The sequence below is a fragment of the Sorghum bicolor genome, chromosome 3 (assembly GCF_000003195.3).
Source record: "Sorghum bicolor cultivar BTx623 chromosome 3, Sorghum_bicolor_NCBIv3, whole genome shotgun sequence".
NCBI classification, from domain to species: domain Eukaryota; kingdom Viridiplantae; phylum Streptophyta; class Magnoliopsida; order Poales; family Poaceae; genus Sorghum; species Sorghum bicolor.
In genome coordinates, this window is record NC_012872.2 from 12872567 (window position 1) to 12891206 (window position 18640).

The 18640-nt window shown below is 40.5% G+C and overlaps 2 protein-coding genes across 3 annotated transcripts; both read left to right on the forward strand.

Moving 5' to 3' along the window:
* LOC8078127 (gamma carbonic anhydrase 1, mitochondrial) lies at positions 6547 to 10906 on the forward strand. The gene is made up of 5 exons (XM_002455432.2): positions 6547 to 6861; positions 8645 to 8788; positions 9593 to 9718; positions 9929 to 10080; positions 10358 to 10906. The coding sequence occupies exons 1-5, from the start codon at positions 6747 to 6749 to the stop codon at positions 10610 to 10612; spliced, it is 792 nt and encodes a 263-aa protein (XP_002455477.1). The 5' UTR covers positions 6547 to 6746; the 3' UTR covers positions 10613 to 10906.
* Positions 17118 to 18111, forward strand: LOC8054685 (protein TsetseEP). Of its 2 annotated transcripts, XM_021455676.1 has the most exons (2): positions 17118 to 17587; positions 17627 to 18111. In XM_021455676.1, the coding sequence occupies exons 1-2, from the start codon at positions 17264 to 17266 to the stop codon at positions 17906 to 17908; spliced, it is 606 nt and encodes a 201-aa protein (XP_021311351.1). In that variant the 5' UTR covers positions 17118 to 17263; the 3' UTR covers positions 17909 to 18111. The 2 variants fall into 2 exon arrangements, with proteins under 2 accessions (XP_021311351.1, XP_002455478.1); XM_002455433.2 differs by having other exon boundaries at positions 17118 to 18111.

The window sequence follows — 18640 nt, forward strand, 5'->3', positions numbered from 1 at the left end:
TGCTGTGATTCTCAAGATAGCTAAACGGAGAAAGAAGATGCTTAGCTATGAATGTAGACAATTATCTACAGCATTATTTTAGGACATACTAAAGCATCAACTATTTTGGGATATAGAGAATATGTAGGTAGAATTGTACATGTACACACTATGAATACCCTTTTTTTTTCATATCCTAATAATCTAAAACATTATGTTTTCACTACAAATAGTTCGAAATTATTTCAAATCCACAATCATACGAGAGACATGACGAATATGAGTAGAGAGAACAACAAATCCATATCTAGTCAAAATACTAGAACAAGACGTGGATCTTATCATTGCCATTTGGGATTGAACAGAACGTGGTAATGTTGAACCATTTTTTTCTTTAGCATGTATATGTCCCTATCCTCGTATGTATTGCTAATACGCAAATACCAATTTTAGAATCAAATAAGGTTTATGGGAAAAGTTTCATTTACCCCTCCACTAATTAGTTAGTTTCGTCGAGAACGACTCGTTAGTTAGTTTCATTATTAATTTATTAACTTGCTTACTACAGAGCGATATCTGATCTAGGTTCATATCATAAAGACTCAAGCCCTACAAACTTAACACTATTATCTCTTTTGGTATCACAACCCATTGACCTCGACGGGAAGGATAATCTTTGTTGTGAATGGAAGAACACAAATAATATAGAACAATATAAAAGACAACTCAAGTAAACGACAATTGTTGATATATGACTAATCTCACAAATGTGGGGCTTTACGAACCGATGAGGGTGACGATTCAACTACTGATTGATCTAAAGCAAAACCCAAATCATAAGTTGAGTGAAGACTATTGAATATATAGTCTAAGAGGCTATCAAGGACCTCTAATCATAACCCTAAGGAGTCCCGACACATTACAAGATCCAAATGGCCCAAAAGATATGACACAACATCCTGACAATGACTCCTAACATTTTTCTAAGTGACCAGTGTCATTAGTTAGCTAACGAAATTATCTTTCCATCTATAGATGCATCATTGAAACAAGAATCTATATATGTCCTCAGTGTCCATTTTACTATATACTACTCCAAAAGTCTGAGATAAACTCGAATGTGACATAGACCAACTTGACTTGGACACCCTTGCTAGCCTTCTAAGGAGGTGGCCAAGGAGAGGACGTCTTTGGGAATCCTTGAGTTGTTATCCATATGTTTAGTCGTTTAGGGCATGCTCATTTGTGACAGGGTCCTAAGGATGAATAATAAGCCCACGATGACATTGTGGTACTCAGTAGAAACAACAACTTGTTGTGATGATTTGAAGACCTTATCGCCATGATATTGATGTGAGACTGGTTTATTTGAAAGCTTATCAAACAAGCTTTTCCATCAACTGCACATTGATCTCAGTCGCACTCTGGTTGGATGAGCTATGGCCTTGCCAAGGACCACTGTCGGGTTGCTGACAAACCGGATGTTGGGCTTTAATGAGCTTGTACTCTAAGATCAGTTTTGTGTCCATTGTATACATGTCCCATCTACTGTTGAGGCCATAGAAAGCGTCTTCTCCAAGTTGATATAATCATCATCGTCGTTCATAAGTATATTGAAAGTACTGACATTATGTAGGAACAAATTCTTACTTATGTTGTTGTGAAAACATAAAAATGCACTGCATCTTATTTTTAACTTTCATGGACGTATCCACAATTGTTATGTCAACAATTTTGAGTACGAGTTACATGAGTTATTTGGGTAAGATGATGTTTATAGGACATGTATGGATGCATGTGTGTGAGGGACTTAAAAGATCGATAGGGTTGAATAATTCAAAATACCTTATAAGTTAAGACAATTTTTGAACATTCGATCCTTTGTATTTTAGGATGATAGGCGTATTAGCTTAATCTTTTGTTTACACAAACTCCAATGGTTTGGGTGAATGAGAAAATGAAAGGAGGGGTACTAGGAATTGCTAGAGTTGGACAATCCATGACATAAATATTTAGATGGCCCGAGTTAAAGAGGCGATATTAGAGAATGATGAACATGATGACATATAACTAACTTTCTTTTGTATGACAATTCGCGACGAAGGATTATTTAGAGTAAGACCATTTTGTTTTCTGCTCCTGTTGATTGGTTTCAACATATGACATAGGTATATTCGTGAATGGTATTAGGCAAAGGGCACGATAGTGTCTAATAGCAGACTTGCATGCTTTTATGTTGTTACTTGTGTTCTTCGATCTGCGAGCAAGAAAATTCTTTTTGGTGAAAGACTTTTGATGCACTAATTATATGCTAGTTATATTTCTAATCATGTTCTAATTGCTTTCTAGTTGTCTTCAACTAAATTGAATTAAATACTCAAAGGGAAAAACTACAACTATCGTGTGTTTGCGTGCTATGGCCCCACGAAGGAATGAAGCTCGTCCAAATAGGAACCTCAGTTGCACAATCTCAACTTTATTTTTTTAAAGTTTCTTTAAGCTTCATTAGATTCCTTAGGAATAAAGATGGGGATGGTTCGGTTATGCCCAGCATTTCGTCGAACCGCACCACAAAAATAACCCATTAGGGGGGCTTTTTTGACCTGTAAAGCTTCTTAGGGTAAGTGGATGAGAAACCAAAGAACCAAAAGATCTAGGGTTCGATCCACCTCATCGCCAGCCATGTGGGCCCATCGACCCACGACAAGGCAGCGACAACCGCCTCTCACCCCTAATAATTTTTTTGGCTGCTGCCCTACCAACAGACGACAACACGATACTAGTGCTGGATTTAGCTTCGGCAATGAGGTTCCACCTATTGCTGTTCGTAGCGGTGGCCGACTGGTGCTAGATTTAACTTTGGCGATGGGGTTCCACACTTGCTGGCATTCGTGGTGGTGAAGGGCTCATGCAGGTGTTGAGCCTCTTGGTGTCGCTCAACCTCTAGCTGCTGCTTATCTGCTTGCTCTCAGTGGCGAAGCTAGAGCATATGGACAGGGGGTGCCCAACTTTATCAAGACTGTAATAACTTTTGTGATGTTCAAGCAAATAGTATACCTAACTCACAATTTTAATAATGACAATGTGGTTTTCAGTCAAAATATTAGTAAACTAGTACAGAAATGAGCGATAACACTCACCGTTGATAAAAAAGACAAAGATCACTATGGTCCCCAACGACGAACAAAAGATGTCCCATATAACACAATATGTGATTGAGCCTAAAGAAAAGAGAACAAATATGTCAATTATTTAGAAAAAAAAAGAATTATCAATTGGAAGTATATGTGTGTATTGCATTTGTGTTACCTTTTAGAGATCATATTTACGCCATTTCCCTTCCATGGTCATAAAACGACGAACCACAGCCTCATTGCTAACTTTCTTCATTTCTTCTTTCTCTATATAGCAAATAAGTCTATGACTCAGGTGTTGATCACCCATGCGATTAGACAAATTTGTTTTTACAATCTTCATGCCAGAAAACATCTCTCAACTGTAGCTGTAGCGACAGGCAATACTAGCATAAGCTTCAAAAGTCGATAGACCAATCTATACAAAAGATATTTCTTTGTCTCTACCATTTTTTGAGATAGCTCACCAATAGTGTTTAGGTTGGAGAATCTATTATCTGCTCTCACATCACCAATGTAAAGGCGAAGTTCATGGCTAAGGTCCCTCAGATCATCATTGGTGAAATCATCTGGATATAACTTGGCTAAGCTCATCAAAGTATCCCCATTGAAAGAATGAAATGAGTCTCTTGGACTGAAAGCAGCTGAGCAAACAAGCAATTGAGTAGTTGTCTCACTAAACCGGCTATCAAGCTCTTGAACTAACCAATCAATAGTATCATTAAAGCAATCCACTGCATAGTGATGCTTGTTTGTAATTCCTGATCTTTTTCTAGGTTGTCGAGGATCAATATATGTACTCTCCATTTCCACCCTATCAATTTCATGCAAGTCACAAAACCCATTCACATCATCTAATAACTTTTCCCAACCATCTCTTCTAAGATCATCCAAATGGAGTCTAGTTGATTTTACACAACCAATGGCATTTACAATGTCTTGATCCTTATGTTGCAATGCTAATGACAACGTATTTGTGGCAGTTAATGTAGTCAACATGAGATGCAAATAAAATGCAAAGTCAAAAGATTGGAAGTATACCAGAAGATTATGTGCTTGATCTCTATTTTTCCAATCTCTGTCATCCTTTTCAACAACCTTGAGCACTTCAACTATTGTAGGAAACATGTTGAGTAAACTTTTTAGAGTTTTATAATGAGAACTCCATCTAGTGTCTCCAGGTCTTTGAAGACATAGCTCTTGATTTAACCTTGTCCCAGTCTCAAGTTGCCCACAACCTAATGCTTGTTTCACTTGTTCATGATTGATATCTCTAATCATGTCCCTTCTCTTAGCAGACCCACCCACCACATTTAGTAAGATAGAAATCATATTTAAAAAATTGCTAACACCCTTATGTTTTCTCACGGTTGCTACAAGGACTAATTGGAGTTGATGAGCAAAGCAATGCACATAATAAGCTGTTTTACTATCTCTCATGATCGGTGATTGCAAGCCATTCAACTCACCTCGCATATTGGTAGCACCATCATATCCTTGGCCTCGACATTGCTTTAAGCTTAGTTTAAACTTTGCAAGAAGAGAATCAATGGCCGACTTGAGGTGGGCAGAACTTGTTTCAGTCACATGGACAAGGCCAACGAAGCTCTCTTTCACCATCCCAAATTTATCAACATACCTCAAGACCACAGCCATTTGTTCTTTGCAAGAAACATCTCTTGACTCATCAACTAGCAAGCAAAAGACATCATCCCCAAGTTCTTTGAGGATAGATTGTACAATCTCATTTGCAAAACATTCAACAATGTCTCTCTGAATTTCAGGAGCAAGCAAACAACTATTCTTTGCGGCATTTGTAGTCACAACTTTGCGTAAAATTGGATCATGTTCTGCTAAGTAATCATAGAACTCCTTAAAATTCCCTCTATTGTAGGATTCTTTTGACTCATCATGGCCACGAAAAGGCAATCCTTGCTTCAACAATAGTCTAGCTGTATCAATTGACCCATTCAACTGAGTAAAATAGGCCTTCTTAACAACTTCACTTATCTGATTATAAGCAACATCTATGTGTTGATTTCTATGTAACAAAGCATCACACTTCTTCATTGCATTATAGTGTAAACCACCAACTTCACCAACATGTGACCTTAGCCTTTCTTTCCTATGATAACCATTCCAGCCCTTGACCACAAATGCATCATATTCTGCATCTTTCTTTTCTCTAAACAAGAAACAATAAAAGCAATATGCTCTATGCTTTGCCACATTATATTCAAGCCAAGGACCAAACTCATCAAACCATTCTGCAATAAATCTTCTAGGTTTCTCTTTCTCTCCAATTTGTGTAATAGGAAAATCACATGTGCGAGGCTGACAAGGTCCATTCTCCAAGTATTTTCTTCTTACCTTTTCTTTGATGTTGGGATGTTAAGAATCAATTTCTTTCCTCAAACCAGGATCATATTTAATCTCCTCATCCCAATTGATTTCATCTGGACATGAAGTTCTATTACCATCAATCATGTCTTGAGCTTTTCGTTTATAAAAACTCTCCATGGTTACCTATAATTCATTAATTTGTATAAAGAAGTTGTAGTTCGCAAATCACAAAAAATTAATTAGGAGAATATAAATTGAATAAACACTCACTCTGCTCAGTCGACTGGGAGCGGCAGCGGGCAACGACTGTTCGACGATGACAAAAACGAGATCGTCAAGTCGAGAACTCGAGATGATGGCTGCCGGGAATCAGATGAACGACCAATGGGACAGCCGGACAGGGACGGGCAAACCGCAGACGACTTCGTCCTCGAGACCTCAACGGCTCGAGCTTCTGGTCTTCTAGAGCAAGGCGCGGCAGGGAAGAGTGAGAGACGAACTGAGAAAGGAAGGCGATGCAGTGCCGAAGTCTCACGCACGCACACGCGCAATCATCGCGACATCGCGCGGAGCCACGGAGGAAGGAGAACCGCGACTTCGTGAGGACGGCGGCAGCTGCGTCGCCTGGACTCCAGGAGGTGATGCGTTGCGTGGACTCCTGCAGACCGGCGTCGTGGGCTTCAAGGCCTGGTGGGGGTGCCTCATATTCAGACGTGAAATAGCTCAGCCCATATCAAAGGAAGTAAGACCTACTTCATCCGTCCCACAAATAAATATATTTTTTTAATTGCTACAATTCATGTTTGACCGTTCGTCTTATTTAAATTTATTGTACAAATAATAAAATAAATAAATCGTTATAAAAATATATCTAACAATAAAATAAGTTATGAAAAAATAAATAATATTTATTGAAAATTTTAGAATAAAACAAACGGTCAAATATGAACTATAGAAGTTAAAAAATACAATTATTTATGGGACAAAGGAAATAGAGTGTTTCAGAAAAAAAAACTAATTGAAAAAAACCACGGCTGGCCTTCTCGTTTCGACATCACACATTTCTGAATTCACTCTCTGCCAAGGGGGCAAAAGGGTAAAATTCGTCGACCGCAGAGCAAACCCCAGCACAGCAGGCCCAGTGCCCAGCCAGCCAGCCTCCGTTCCTCTCCTTCCCCTTCGCCTTGGCTCCCCTCCTCCTTCCTTGAGATCTCCAAGGGTACGAGCGCATTCGCATCGCTTCGCCTCCGCCGCTCGCGATTTCGGCCGCCTCCGCCGCCGCCCGGGGAGATGGCGGGTCTGGGAAAGGCGATGTACGCGGTGGGGTTCTGGATCCGGGAGACCGGCCAGGCCCTCGACCGCCTCGGCTGCCGCCTGCAGGGCAAGTACTTCTTCCACGAGCAGAGTAAGTGGCTCCTCCCCTCCGGCACACCCCGTCCTCCTCTAAAATCACCCTCCCGTGTCCGTCGATTAGCGGAGCACTACGGGTGTAGAGGGGATTTCGTCTGTCCTGAGCGACCGAAAGGAGTGAGCGAATGGGGATTGCTGGATAGGGTTAGGAGCAGTTAGGGAAATGTTGGGTTTTGCCGTCGGTCACGCAAATCCCCTATCTAGGAAGGATAGGTTGGCTCACTCGAGGATTGTCCGCAGAGTTTTGTGTTGTTAGCTCATTGCACTCTGAGTTGAGTTGAAATGGACATGCTCTTTTGTGCATGTTTTCACCGATGTTGCACGGTGGCTTATCGTATTAAATGTACAAGAATTGATAAGATTGATAGGTTGAGTAGGTCAACGATATCTTTATGAATTTTAGATCATTCTCTGGTAGCATTTAGTTTTACAAGGTGGTGCGAATTTTGTAGGACTAGAAGTTTCCCAGATGTCAAATTGATGTATTGATCATTTCATGGTATTACTATAGTACGATCCCTTGTTTTTCTTACCAGAAAAGTTTGAAACTGGACAGCAAGTCCTCTCTCCACAATGTGTACTGTTACTCCCTCTATATACTATGGGGTTTTATTGGGTCTTGTGAAAGTCTTCCTGTGTCAGAGAATGCGAAATGACCTGATTGTCTCCATTTAGACCTGTTTCTATGTATAGTAGATGTAGATCTACTTCAGTGACAGCATGAGAATGTTTATTTCATGAGTTGCTGGGACTTAATCATAGATTTTCAAGAATACTCATCTCAACCTTATACTTTTGGGAATCATTCAAGTGCAATCAAATTTCTTTAGGTTCTGCTTGTTTTCTGTTTTCTCCTTATTTTCTACCTAATCTTGTATGTGCATGTTAGCTTCTTTGCACAGGAAAATATATTGTTGAACCAGATGATTTTGAGCAGTCAGCCATCTAGCTGGACCCTTGGAACCTCCCTTCATCTATGACTGTTGTAGAACCTATGATTTTAATCTAGGATGTTAGGTGTGGAGGAAACTGAAAGTGCAAGAACCGTTTCTCATGGCATACTTCTGTCCTCTACCTGTATTAGATCTAGCTACTCTCATGAGGTGCTTCATGGGCTGCCAATCATATATGCTAAAAATAGTATTGCAATTATGCTTAACTTTGCAATACATAGTTTTAATATATATTGAATGTTGATAACATGGTTACACTATCTATAATGAAAGCATGCAGCAAGAACTCTTTGTGGAAAGGGAATCCCATGATTTAATGGGTTTTGCATTTGATATATCTGCAGTATGGATATTGATGCTCCCACTTGTAAGCATTTAATAATTGTTCTATCAAGTGTCTTACATTGTAGAAAATCTGGAGAATGCTTGCAAGCAGTATAATGTGTTATTTATCCTTCTGGTTTTAAATTTTTGCATCTACCAAGTCAATAATAATAATTCTGATAAATTTGGTTCCCATGGCTCAACTAGAATACTGGATGATGTGAAGAAAACCCTGTCATCTGCCATATGATGCCTTCTTTTGGTTCATGTTTTCCGATATTTTTTTAAGTCCATGGTCCCTTCCTTCTGCCATCAGAATTAGAATATATATGCTCTCTTTTGGTTTTGCTTTTATTTCATGATTCTGTCTCCATAAGTAAGATTATCATTATTTGTTTCATTCTACAAGCATCATAAGATTATTATATTGTTGTCATCTGATGCACAAATATTACAAGCAAACGCTAACGGCTAACATGACTGCCCTTTGGACCATTTCAGTTTCAAGGCATCGCACCATCATGAATATCTTTGACAAAACCCCTCATGTTCATAAAGACGCATTTGTTGCTCCAAGTGCATCCCTTATTGGTGATGTTCAAGTTGGGCCAGGAGCTTCCATTTGGTATGGGTGTGTCTTAAGAGGTTTGTGGTTCCTGTCCCAATGGATATCATTTGATTGTTTTACACAAAAAGAAAAGAAGAGCTAATTGGTGGGCACTCTACATTGTGTGTATCTCCATATTGTACTCATCTGCTCATTTACAACGTTCCACCCTAGCAAAAAAGCTCTGTATCGTATATTTCCGGACAACTTTTGGGGACAAAAAATCTGTTATTTTCAATAACTGTGAATATTGATGAATATGCAATGTTTATGTTGGATAGTAATTTTTGTTGCATTCAGTGGGATTTGCTTCTAATTCAACAGTTTGTCCATATGCATATGCTCTTTAATCTTGTGCTTTATCTTATAGGGCTGGTTCAGAGGTGGGCATATGTCAGTAGTTTTGGGTACACACTACACAGACTCACTGTTCTGTTTTGTGCAAAAAGAAGACATTTGAAAACACAACCAATTCGTGGATAAGAGGAAAAAAGACCTTTATGGACTGTTTACAACAGAATACTCCCTCCATTCAAAATTATAGGCCACTTTAGCTTTGCCCTAAGTTAAACTTATCAAATGTTGACTAAGTTTATCGAAAAATGCACCACCATCTACAACATCAAATTAGTTTCATTAAATAATGCACATATTTGAACTTGTAGATAAGCTAAAGTGTACTATAATTTGGAACAGAGGGAGCAGCTAATTTGCAGAGTAGAGATCTAGAAGTGGACTAATTTGCTATTCACAATTTTTTCTTATCTTAGTCTTTTGTTCTGTATTTTGATCTTCCAAGTTGTTATATGTTGCTATCAACAAGTCTATGACTTCAATTTCAGGGGATGCAAACAACATACAAATTGGATCTGGGACCAATATACAAGACAATTCTCTTGTGCATGTGGCTAAATCTAATCTAAGTGGGAAAGTCTTTCCAACAATCATTGGCAATAATGTCACAGTAGGTAAATGCCTCAAGATATATGTCTTTCTTTAACCATTGCAGTCTTGTATTGGCACAATTCTTTTGACCAGTCAGGATCTGATTACACCAGAACTGAAGACAGTAAATACCATTTGGCATAACTTGCTCTGTATGGCGAGCTGGAGCACTTCAAAACAGTTGACCCAGAAAAAAATACACAAAAATTAACATTTCCAACTCTGTTTGGCAGGTCATAGTGCTGTGTTACAAGGATGCACAGTTGAGGATGAGGCTTTTGTTGGCATGGGGGCAACCCTATTAGATGGTGTCGTTGTTGAAAAGCACGGGATGGTAGCTGCTGGAGCCCTTGTACGGCAGAATACTAGGATCCCTTGTGGAGAGGTTGATCAACACTTCCTCAACTGTCCTTTACTTTTGGTTCTTACTTGCGCTGTCTCAAGCACCTTCACCTTTTCTTTTCTTTTCTTTTTTTTATTTCACTCGACTGATTCCACCAAGGCAGGGTTTTCTTGCAATGATGAACCCAAATAACACGTAGACTGCATCGAGAACTTAATTAGTATTCTTTGGTGTCTAGTACATTTCCATGTGGCATACATATTTACAATTTCCACGGGTGGAAGTGGAACGAGAATTGACTATGCTCTGTTGGATTTAGGTATGGGGAGGGAACCCTGCCAAATTTCTGAGGAAGCTCACAGATGACGAGATAGCTTTTATTGCGGAATCAGCTGCCAACTATTCCAGTCTGTCCAAGGTGCATGCTATTGAGAACGCCAAGCCTCTTGAAAAGATTGAGTTTGAGAAGGTGTTGCGCAAGAAGTTTGCTCACCAGGATGAGGAGTATGATTCCTCGATCGGCGTCACTCGAGAGGCCCCACCGGAGCTGACGTCCCCAAATCCAGCCCAATAAACCTCTGTTTTTGTTTCTGTTTTCTCTTTGGCGCCTTAATCATTTTCTATTGGACAGTGCTGGATCGTTGATCGGGGCATTGTTCCATGACTTTGGTGTTTATGTTTACTTTTCCTCCCCAATAATCTTGGGTCGAGCGATGTTATAAAGCTGGCCATGCACTTCTTCCAGATTCTGTATTCGGTATGCTTAAGATGTGCTCCCTGGAAAGACAGACCCACTAAATTGACAGAAATGCATTGTTTTGACAGGTAACATGCACTGAATTAAATATTTCATTACCTTTGAAGGCTAGTTTCAGCACCATTCACTGGTCATAGCTCTGTATGCTTTCTGGCATGTATGAATCATCTTTATAAAATTTCTGAAGCACAAATTCCTTCATGAAATGATTGATACTGGGTTGACACTGAATGTCTTCCCTAGTGTATTCCTGCTAGGCTGCTACTCTTGTGGACATCCTTAAACAGTAGCGAGAATGGATGTTTCAGTGTGAGAAAAAAACACTACTGAATGAGTGACAGATTTGGTAGATAAGCTTAAGCGAACATGAAACATCACATTTCCCAATCAGCTGTTATCATTTTTGGATAGAAACCCAGTTAGTGCTGTTTGAATAAACCTATTCTGCATGTGGATCGGAGTGGACTCAAGCTGTGAGCATCTCCCTCAAATACAACTCGCATAATAAGGTGCTAATGGAGATTATCGGGGAGATGTTGCAGCTAGACGCCTAGACCGGATCAAACGCAGGGTCGGATTCTGCTGGATAAGTTGTCAAGTTAAAATGTTTGGCCCAAGCTTGGCTAGACGTATTGGTGGGTTGGGTCGAGTTAGGCTATTTTCTTGCATTTTCTTACTTTGAATCAGTTTTTTTTGGGGTTGGATTGGGTCATGGGTTGAAAATCATGACCCCAACTCGATTCAGGTCGGGTAGCCCATGCTCATATCTAGTTGCATCAAATCTCCAATACTCTTTGTTTTTTTTAAAAAAAAAATCTCCAATACTCTTCTTTCAGTACCAGCTCATCATATTTGCCAGCCCATTTTCGTATTCAACCCAAATTGCTTGTGATGACTCGCATCTCACCCGCCCAGCTATTGGCTGTTTGAGATCCCAAGGCACTTCTAATTTCTTGATGCACCATATTTTGTAAGGACCAAATGGGCCAAGAGGAGGGGTTGTTTCGTGTTGAATTGGACTAAAAGAAATACAAAACAATCTTAGCCTATGTAATAATTTCTACTAAATCGCCACTAGCACAGTGACAGTGGCACCTATGACTACACAAAACATACTTGGGAGTCCTTAGTGCTATCATACCAAACAAGTCCTTAGTAAAGAGAACTTAAGGATCATTCTAAGTAGAGATGGTAATAGGCACATTTTTCACGGGTAGAAGATATCGAAATCCGCACCCACCAATTATCTATACCTGTTATGGGGACTGGTTTCGCAGGACGGGCTCACAGGAAATGAGACAGACCCGTCTCCGTTTTCTTCTTCCATTTCATTTCTCGTGGCGACTAATTTGGCTCTATTCTATTTTCTAATCGAAGAATTTATCGTGGAGAATCGGTGATCGAGGCATTGTCCTCGCACCGACGTCGGCCAAGTTCAGGGACTGGCGGTGGATTCTGCTCGAAAAATAAACACATGCGAGTGTTGGACAGGGTCGGGACTCGGGAGCTGGCCAACCTGCTCTTTGCAGTTGACGCCTCTGTTTTCCCACCAATCAATTTCCATCCGCAATCCTGCGCAGCTTCTCTGCAACAAACCAACGCACAGCTCAATTCACCCCCCTTTGCCACAACAACCGGGAGCGAGACTAGCCGAGGCATAATGGAGCTGGCGGCGGCGGCCATGGACCCGCTCCTCCGCAAGCTCGGCGAGCTGCTCATGGGCGCGCGAGGTGCGGGAACTCTCCTACGACGTGCACGCAGGGGAGGATCCGGAGCCTGCTAGCTCTGGTGCAGTCCCTAGCTAGGAAACCTGCCCTGCCCAGCCCAAGATTTCTCATGCGGCGCTGGGTGCCTCCGAAGATTTCTCTTGTTGTCCAAGGGGCCGACCTCCGATCTGTCCGTGCTGCCGGCGTCGGCGTGGGTGAACAGCTCGTCGCGCGATTCCCCTCGTCACGTATGGGTTAGCCAGGTGCGGCGGGACGACCTCCAGGTCCTCGGGTCGCTGGCAGCCCTGCGCAGTCTCCGCTTGCGGAAACGGCACGCTTTGCGCGCGGGCGGGCGCGTTCCCGTTCCTGCACTTAGTCAAAAACCAAAATATTTTATCTCTTTAATTCTCAAAATTGTTTAAATTATTACTTCCTGACCCTATTTTAAAGTGGCTTTGAAGATGATTGTCTTTTTTTTTTAACTTAAAAAAGAATATGCTAATACTTGATAAGGATATTAAACATAGAAGTCTAATAATCCTAACAAAACAATGCTAGAGAATACGATGAATCCAAATAAAAATATTTAGAATTTATGAAAATATCTTAAGAAGCTTTCAAACTTTTGATTTAGCACTAGGAAAATGGAAAATTTATCCACAAAAAACTATGAAACTCCCAAAACATTCTATGTGATGTCTAAACGCCGAGTGTTTTGGAAACTTTCCACAATAAAACATAATACACAACTAGCACAATGCACATCATGAATGCATTCAATATTAATGTTTATTACATCTGGTTGCATCTCATATGTTTGTATTCAAAAAAAAAAAAGTTGGACACGGATTAGAATGGTTTGTAAATTTGTTAGTTTTTTAGATATTTTTTCTCATTCTACTAGAGTTAAATCTATTTTTTTTGTCAAGCTTCTAGAAATATTTTTACGAGCTCTAAATATTTTACTTGGATTAGTACCCCAATCTATATATATATATATATTTCAAAACTTTTAGAAGGCTAGGGGCATTTTCTGCGGTTTAAAAACCTTGTCAAGTATTCAATGTATTTTCTACCAAAAAAAAGAAAGAACCTTGTTCAAAACCACTTTGAACGGCGTAGAGAGGTAATTTGTATTGTTTTGAGAGTTTAGGGGGTAAAATGTATGATTTTAGAGTTTGAGAAGAAAATTCAAACTACGATGATACTTTAGGATAGTAAAATAGATTAGCAAAAAGGAACCGTTAGATGAAGTTTGAACAATGGGCCACAAGACTTGAAATAGGGCCCATTTGGCTTGATAGCATTATGTGTGCCCCCTGAGACTGAGGTAATGGACAGAGATGATTATGAGTAGAGGTAGCACTGGATTAGAATCCAAATCCAAATGGAGAAGTCTAATTGAAGTCTAAAGAAAAAAATCTAACATCCATACAAATCCAATACTAATAAATGTCTAATATCCAATCAAGTTGCTTTAAATTCAAAATCCACCAATGACGATCCAATAAATAGCAAAAGTAGTATGGCTACATGTTGTCCTTGTGTTTAAAGTTGGGCCTTAGAGTTTAAATTTCGCATTAACACATTAAAACTTCAGCAAAAATATTTGAAACTTGTTTGAGAAGACTCAATACCACAACAAACTACTTTGTGCATATTGGTGTGCCTCATGTAAAAAGTTGGACCTAAATGAAAAACCCTAAATTAATACCTTAAAATTATGACCAAACTAATTGAAATTTGTTAATGATGATTTGGTATGACAACCAACTAATTTGTGCAAATTGATGTTGTCATATATACATGTGGGCTCCATGTTAAAAGCGAAACTTTAGCAAACACGTTTTGCTGAAATTTGATTTATGCTGATGCTTATGCTGATTTATTGTAAGAGAGAAAAACACTATTCGTTCACTGAAAATTAATGTTGAAGTAGTGCTGCGTAGAACAGTCTTCACCATCAATTCTGAATCTTCATTAGTTTGTTCAAAATAAGGGGGATGATGATGTTCTCCGGTCATCGGGACTCTAAACTAGATGTTCTATGTTGTACTTCGATCATCTCAACAAGAGAAATACTCGCTGATGTCTATTATGCAATTTGACAAAGTTCCAAAACCCGGTTTCCAGCAAAAGCGAAACCGACCAATTACAGGTGTGAACCGTGTTCATTGCTTTGATAGATCTAATGAGGCGGCGGTACTCTTTACTGACCACTAACTTACTAATTGCCTGGTCTCCATGGTCCACTGAGTTACTGATTGCCTGTTCTAAGGATGAAGAATTGAAGATAGCTAGAGCAGCGGAACAAATATATTTGGATATGCATGACTCCATTTATATTCAGGAAGGTAGCTATCATGCATATTTGAGGTTATGAGGCACGTAAGCCAGATGGCACGGGCTGGGATTAAAAAAAAGACAAATATATGGCGTAGGGGTGATGTTAGTAAGTGTCACTAATGAGAACGAAACCTTGTTCAGAGTAGCAAAGCTTCCAACTTACGCGGTGTAGGGTGCAGGTAACTTGTTTAATTTGTCAATGAAGAGAGATGAGTGCCAATGGAGAGATGACGTACTAGTCCGTACTTAGGAACGGATAGCATCTATATACTTTCTTGCTCCTGAGTCCGATCCTGTCGTGTGACTCGTGTCTGCTATATTACTAATGACGACACAGGAACTAATATATCAACAGTACACGTCCATGTCGTCTACTTTTGTGACTCACAATGTCGTAGCTCGACTAGAATTGAAACGAAAGCTAAGCGCCTGTGTGCCGTTGCTTTCCGCCGTCCAGCAAGAAATATCTACCCGAATCCGTGGTGATTTGGTGATGCTTCCCGGCGTACGTGTTGAGGATATATAGCCAGAGTACGGCAAGAAATGCTCTTCAAGTCACCGTGTGCGGTTACTACTTTTTTGACTCCTGCGCACGATTTGAAAGCAGGGTGATCGAAATCGCTGCACGTTGTTTTCTGCTCCAATCAGCCGTGGTTAATTTGCTAGCGAGGTCCGGCAAGAGTACCTGTTGTAAATTAATTAATTAACCGCAGCATCAGATGCCGAGTGCGTGGCCAGAGTTGTATACACGTTTAGCAAAAAGGTGTGAAAATTACAGCCATCCATCGTCGAAACACGAGTTGCTTAGTCGGAAAGAGAGCATACGTAAGCATTTGCAACACTTAGAGTTTGTAGGTTGTAAGCCGGCTAAATACTGAGGTGGAGGAGAGATAAGAGGGGAGAGAGTAAAAACGGACTGTAAGCTTACAACCGACTCAGACATAAAAATCAATAAAGTTTATGAGAGAGACAAGTATGTCATGTATTAATAGTGATGAGCTAACCACTATATGAGTGAGCTGCAAGAAGGTTGTAAAGAAACCTTACAGCCAGCTGTATTATTAGCCTTGTTCTTAGTGTCGCAGTTGCGTATTGTTTTCGAGGATATGCTAGCTGTATGGTTAGGTTTTCTTTTGAGCTCTTCTAAATATTTAGCAGGAAATATTTGTCACATGGCATTTAATTTGGTTTTAAATTTCGGGAAATGCAAACTTGTTCATAGTTCATCAGCAAGCAAAGGCTTACCGGCCGGATAGTGGAAGGAAGAATATGCATGGTTCTCCAAGTTACTACTACATGCTTCAAATCACTAGTCTACAGATTAGTTGAGAAGCAAGAATATGGTTCTCCCAGTTACTACATGCTTCAATCACTAGAGACTAATACTAGTTGATGAGAAGGAAGAATATGGTTCTCCCAGATATAATTGTGTCCTGTGCATGTGTGGGCATGAAGGAACTCTTGATGAGCATCATCTTTTGTCTCCCCTCTTAGCAAACAATAATGTTTGAGATATGCTTGGTTCACAACTCACAAGTGCCAAAAGATCAACAAAATTTCAGATTCTGGATCGGTTTCCTCCAAAAATCGATTAGCTGTGGCCTTTTTCATGGAGATTTTGATTCTCATATGCTGGAGTGTGTATATTTCCCACAAACAATGGTTACATCTTTAACCATAGATCTTGCAATTATCTTTGTTTTCTTTTTATTCTACTAATAAAATCTCGGCAAAGCTTTGCCGTTCCCTCCAAAAAATCTTTAACCATAGAAGCATTTCAGTTGAAGGAAAGATATTACGCATGAATTTGCACATGTTATCCATTGAGTCATCATGTAAAGAAAAGATATTTTCCTCAGATTACATAATGGCTAGAACGCGCCATTAGTAGATTGATTTTGTCTTTTTACTCTTGTAAACTTCTCGTTTTTCTTCTTTTGCAGACTACACACTTCTCTTTTAATTAATACAGTTTAATCAGTAGCAGTTCGCCCTTCTCTGTTTCGTAAGAAGAATAGAGCTGTCAAAGGTGTCGAGTAGTCTATTCCTTCCTCGTTATGCTGTTTAATTGCCTAGAACCAACAATTAGGTGTACATTTACTGCTGGTTGTGTAGTACATCTTACTCGAGCATGCAGTCGAGTCGAGCTATCGTGTGCTCAACTAATCCACTGTACTGGAGATAGAGATCAGCGGCTCAACGACAGCAACACAAAGCCAGGCGTCGTCCATTGGCGAACTGTGGCTATAAATATCAAGGTCCTCCGACCTGATCCATCCACTCGGTTTTTCACCGCAAGGCAGTAGTGAGCCATCCACTAATCCAGCCACACAGTTACAGTAATTCAGAGCGACGTCAAGCACCACGACCACCACCAGTCCACCACCACCACCTCGTGCTCGAGCTCCAAGAAGCCATGGCGAAGCGCCGCCGCTCGTCGTCGTCCCTTCCCCTGGCCCTGCTGCCGCCGCTGCTGCTGCTGCTTCTACTTGCAGCCGGATCGCTCGCAGTGGCAGCCGCGCTTGACAGCTCCCCGGAGGCACGTCGTGGTCGAAGCCTGCAGCAGCTGCCAACCCCTGTGCCACAGCCGCAGCCAACCCCAGTGCCACAGCCCCTGCCGCAACCAAATCCAAATCCAAACCCACAGCCGCAGCCCCTTCCACAGCCCGATCCAAACCCACAGCCTCTGCCTCAGCCCCTACCGCAGCCCGATCCAAACCCACAGCCTCTGCCTCAGCCCCTCCCACAACCACAGCCAGGCCCAATCCCGCCGCAGCCTCTGCCGCAGCCCGACCCAAACCCACAGCCCGTACCACAGCCCCTCCCACAACCACAGCCAGGCCCAATCCCGCCGCAGCCTTTGCCGCAGCCTGACCCAAACCAGCCTCTGCCACAGCCGCAGCCGGCACCGGGGACCCAACCTGTTTCGACCCAAAATCCACAACCGCAGGCTGACCAGCTCTCTGGAGGTCCGCAGCCACTCTCGGACGGCGGATTAAGAATGTTGAACCTGCAGTACGTGAAGTACATATTTTTAGATCTTATCGTTCTGATACTGTAACTCTACACTGTACTTTTTTTCTTTTATTTTTTTCTTACGCATGGAGTGGTAATAGTAAAGTCATTTTTTCTTATGTTTTGCGAGAGTGTATGCCATGCAACGTGCCTGTATAGGTTATTAGTACTATCATTTTCATATTTTGATGTACCTTGATTGTATATGATTATATAACTATGTAGTGAGTTTGTCCGCTTGAGCTTATCTATCGAATTTGCTAGTCATGTAGCAGTGTTTTTTCTCATAATAAATCAACAAACAATATTTTCAGTCATGACTTTTCAGTCAAAACGAGCCTATATTATATATAATAATTAGAAGGATACTTGCGTGTTCTGAGATTTTTTTAGAAATAAAATTATTGTATATATAAGTTAGATTTACTTATTCTTGCATCGCTTCTTATTAAAATAGGAGAATTTCCTGCATGTTGTTATACGACATACATGTTAAATAAAGTTGATATGGATTCAGGCCTTGTTTAGTTCCAAAATATTTTGCAAAATGGACACTGTAGCCTTTTCGTTTGTATTTGACAAATATTGTCCAATTATGGACTAACTAGGCTCAAAAGATTTGTCTCGTCAATTCCGACCAAACTGTGCAGTTAGTTTTTATTTTTGTCTATATTTAGTACTTCATGCATGTGTCTAAAGATTCGATGTGACGGAGAATCTAAAAAATTTTGCAAAATTTTTTAGAAACTAAACAAGGCCTCAGATGCAGAGCCAGAAG

Coding starts and splice junctions, on each gene's coding strand:
- LOC8054685 (XM_002455433.2), top strand. CDS start 17,264: ATGGCGAAGCGCCGCCGCTCGTCGTCGTCCCTTCCCCTGGCCCTGCTG.
- LOC8078127 (XM_002455432.2), top strand. CDS start 6,747: ATGGCGGGTCTGGGAAAGGCGATGTACGCGGTGGGGTTCTGGATCCGG. Junction 9,719..9,928: donor TGGCAATAATGTCACAGTAG/GTAAATGCCTCA, acceptor TCTGTTTGGCAG/GTCATAGTGCTGTGTTACAA. Junction 10,081..10,357: donor CTAGGATCCCTTGTGGAGAG/GTTGATCAACAC, acceptor TGTTGGATTTAG/GTATGGGGAGGGAACCCTGC.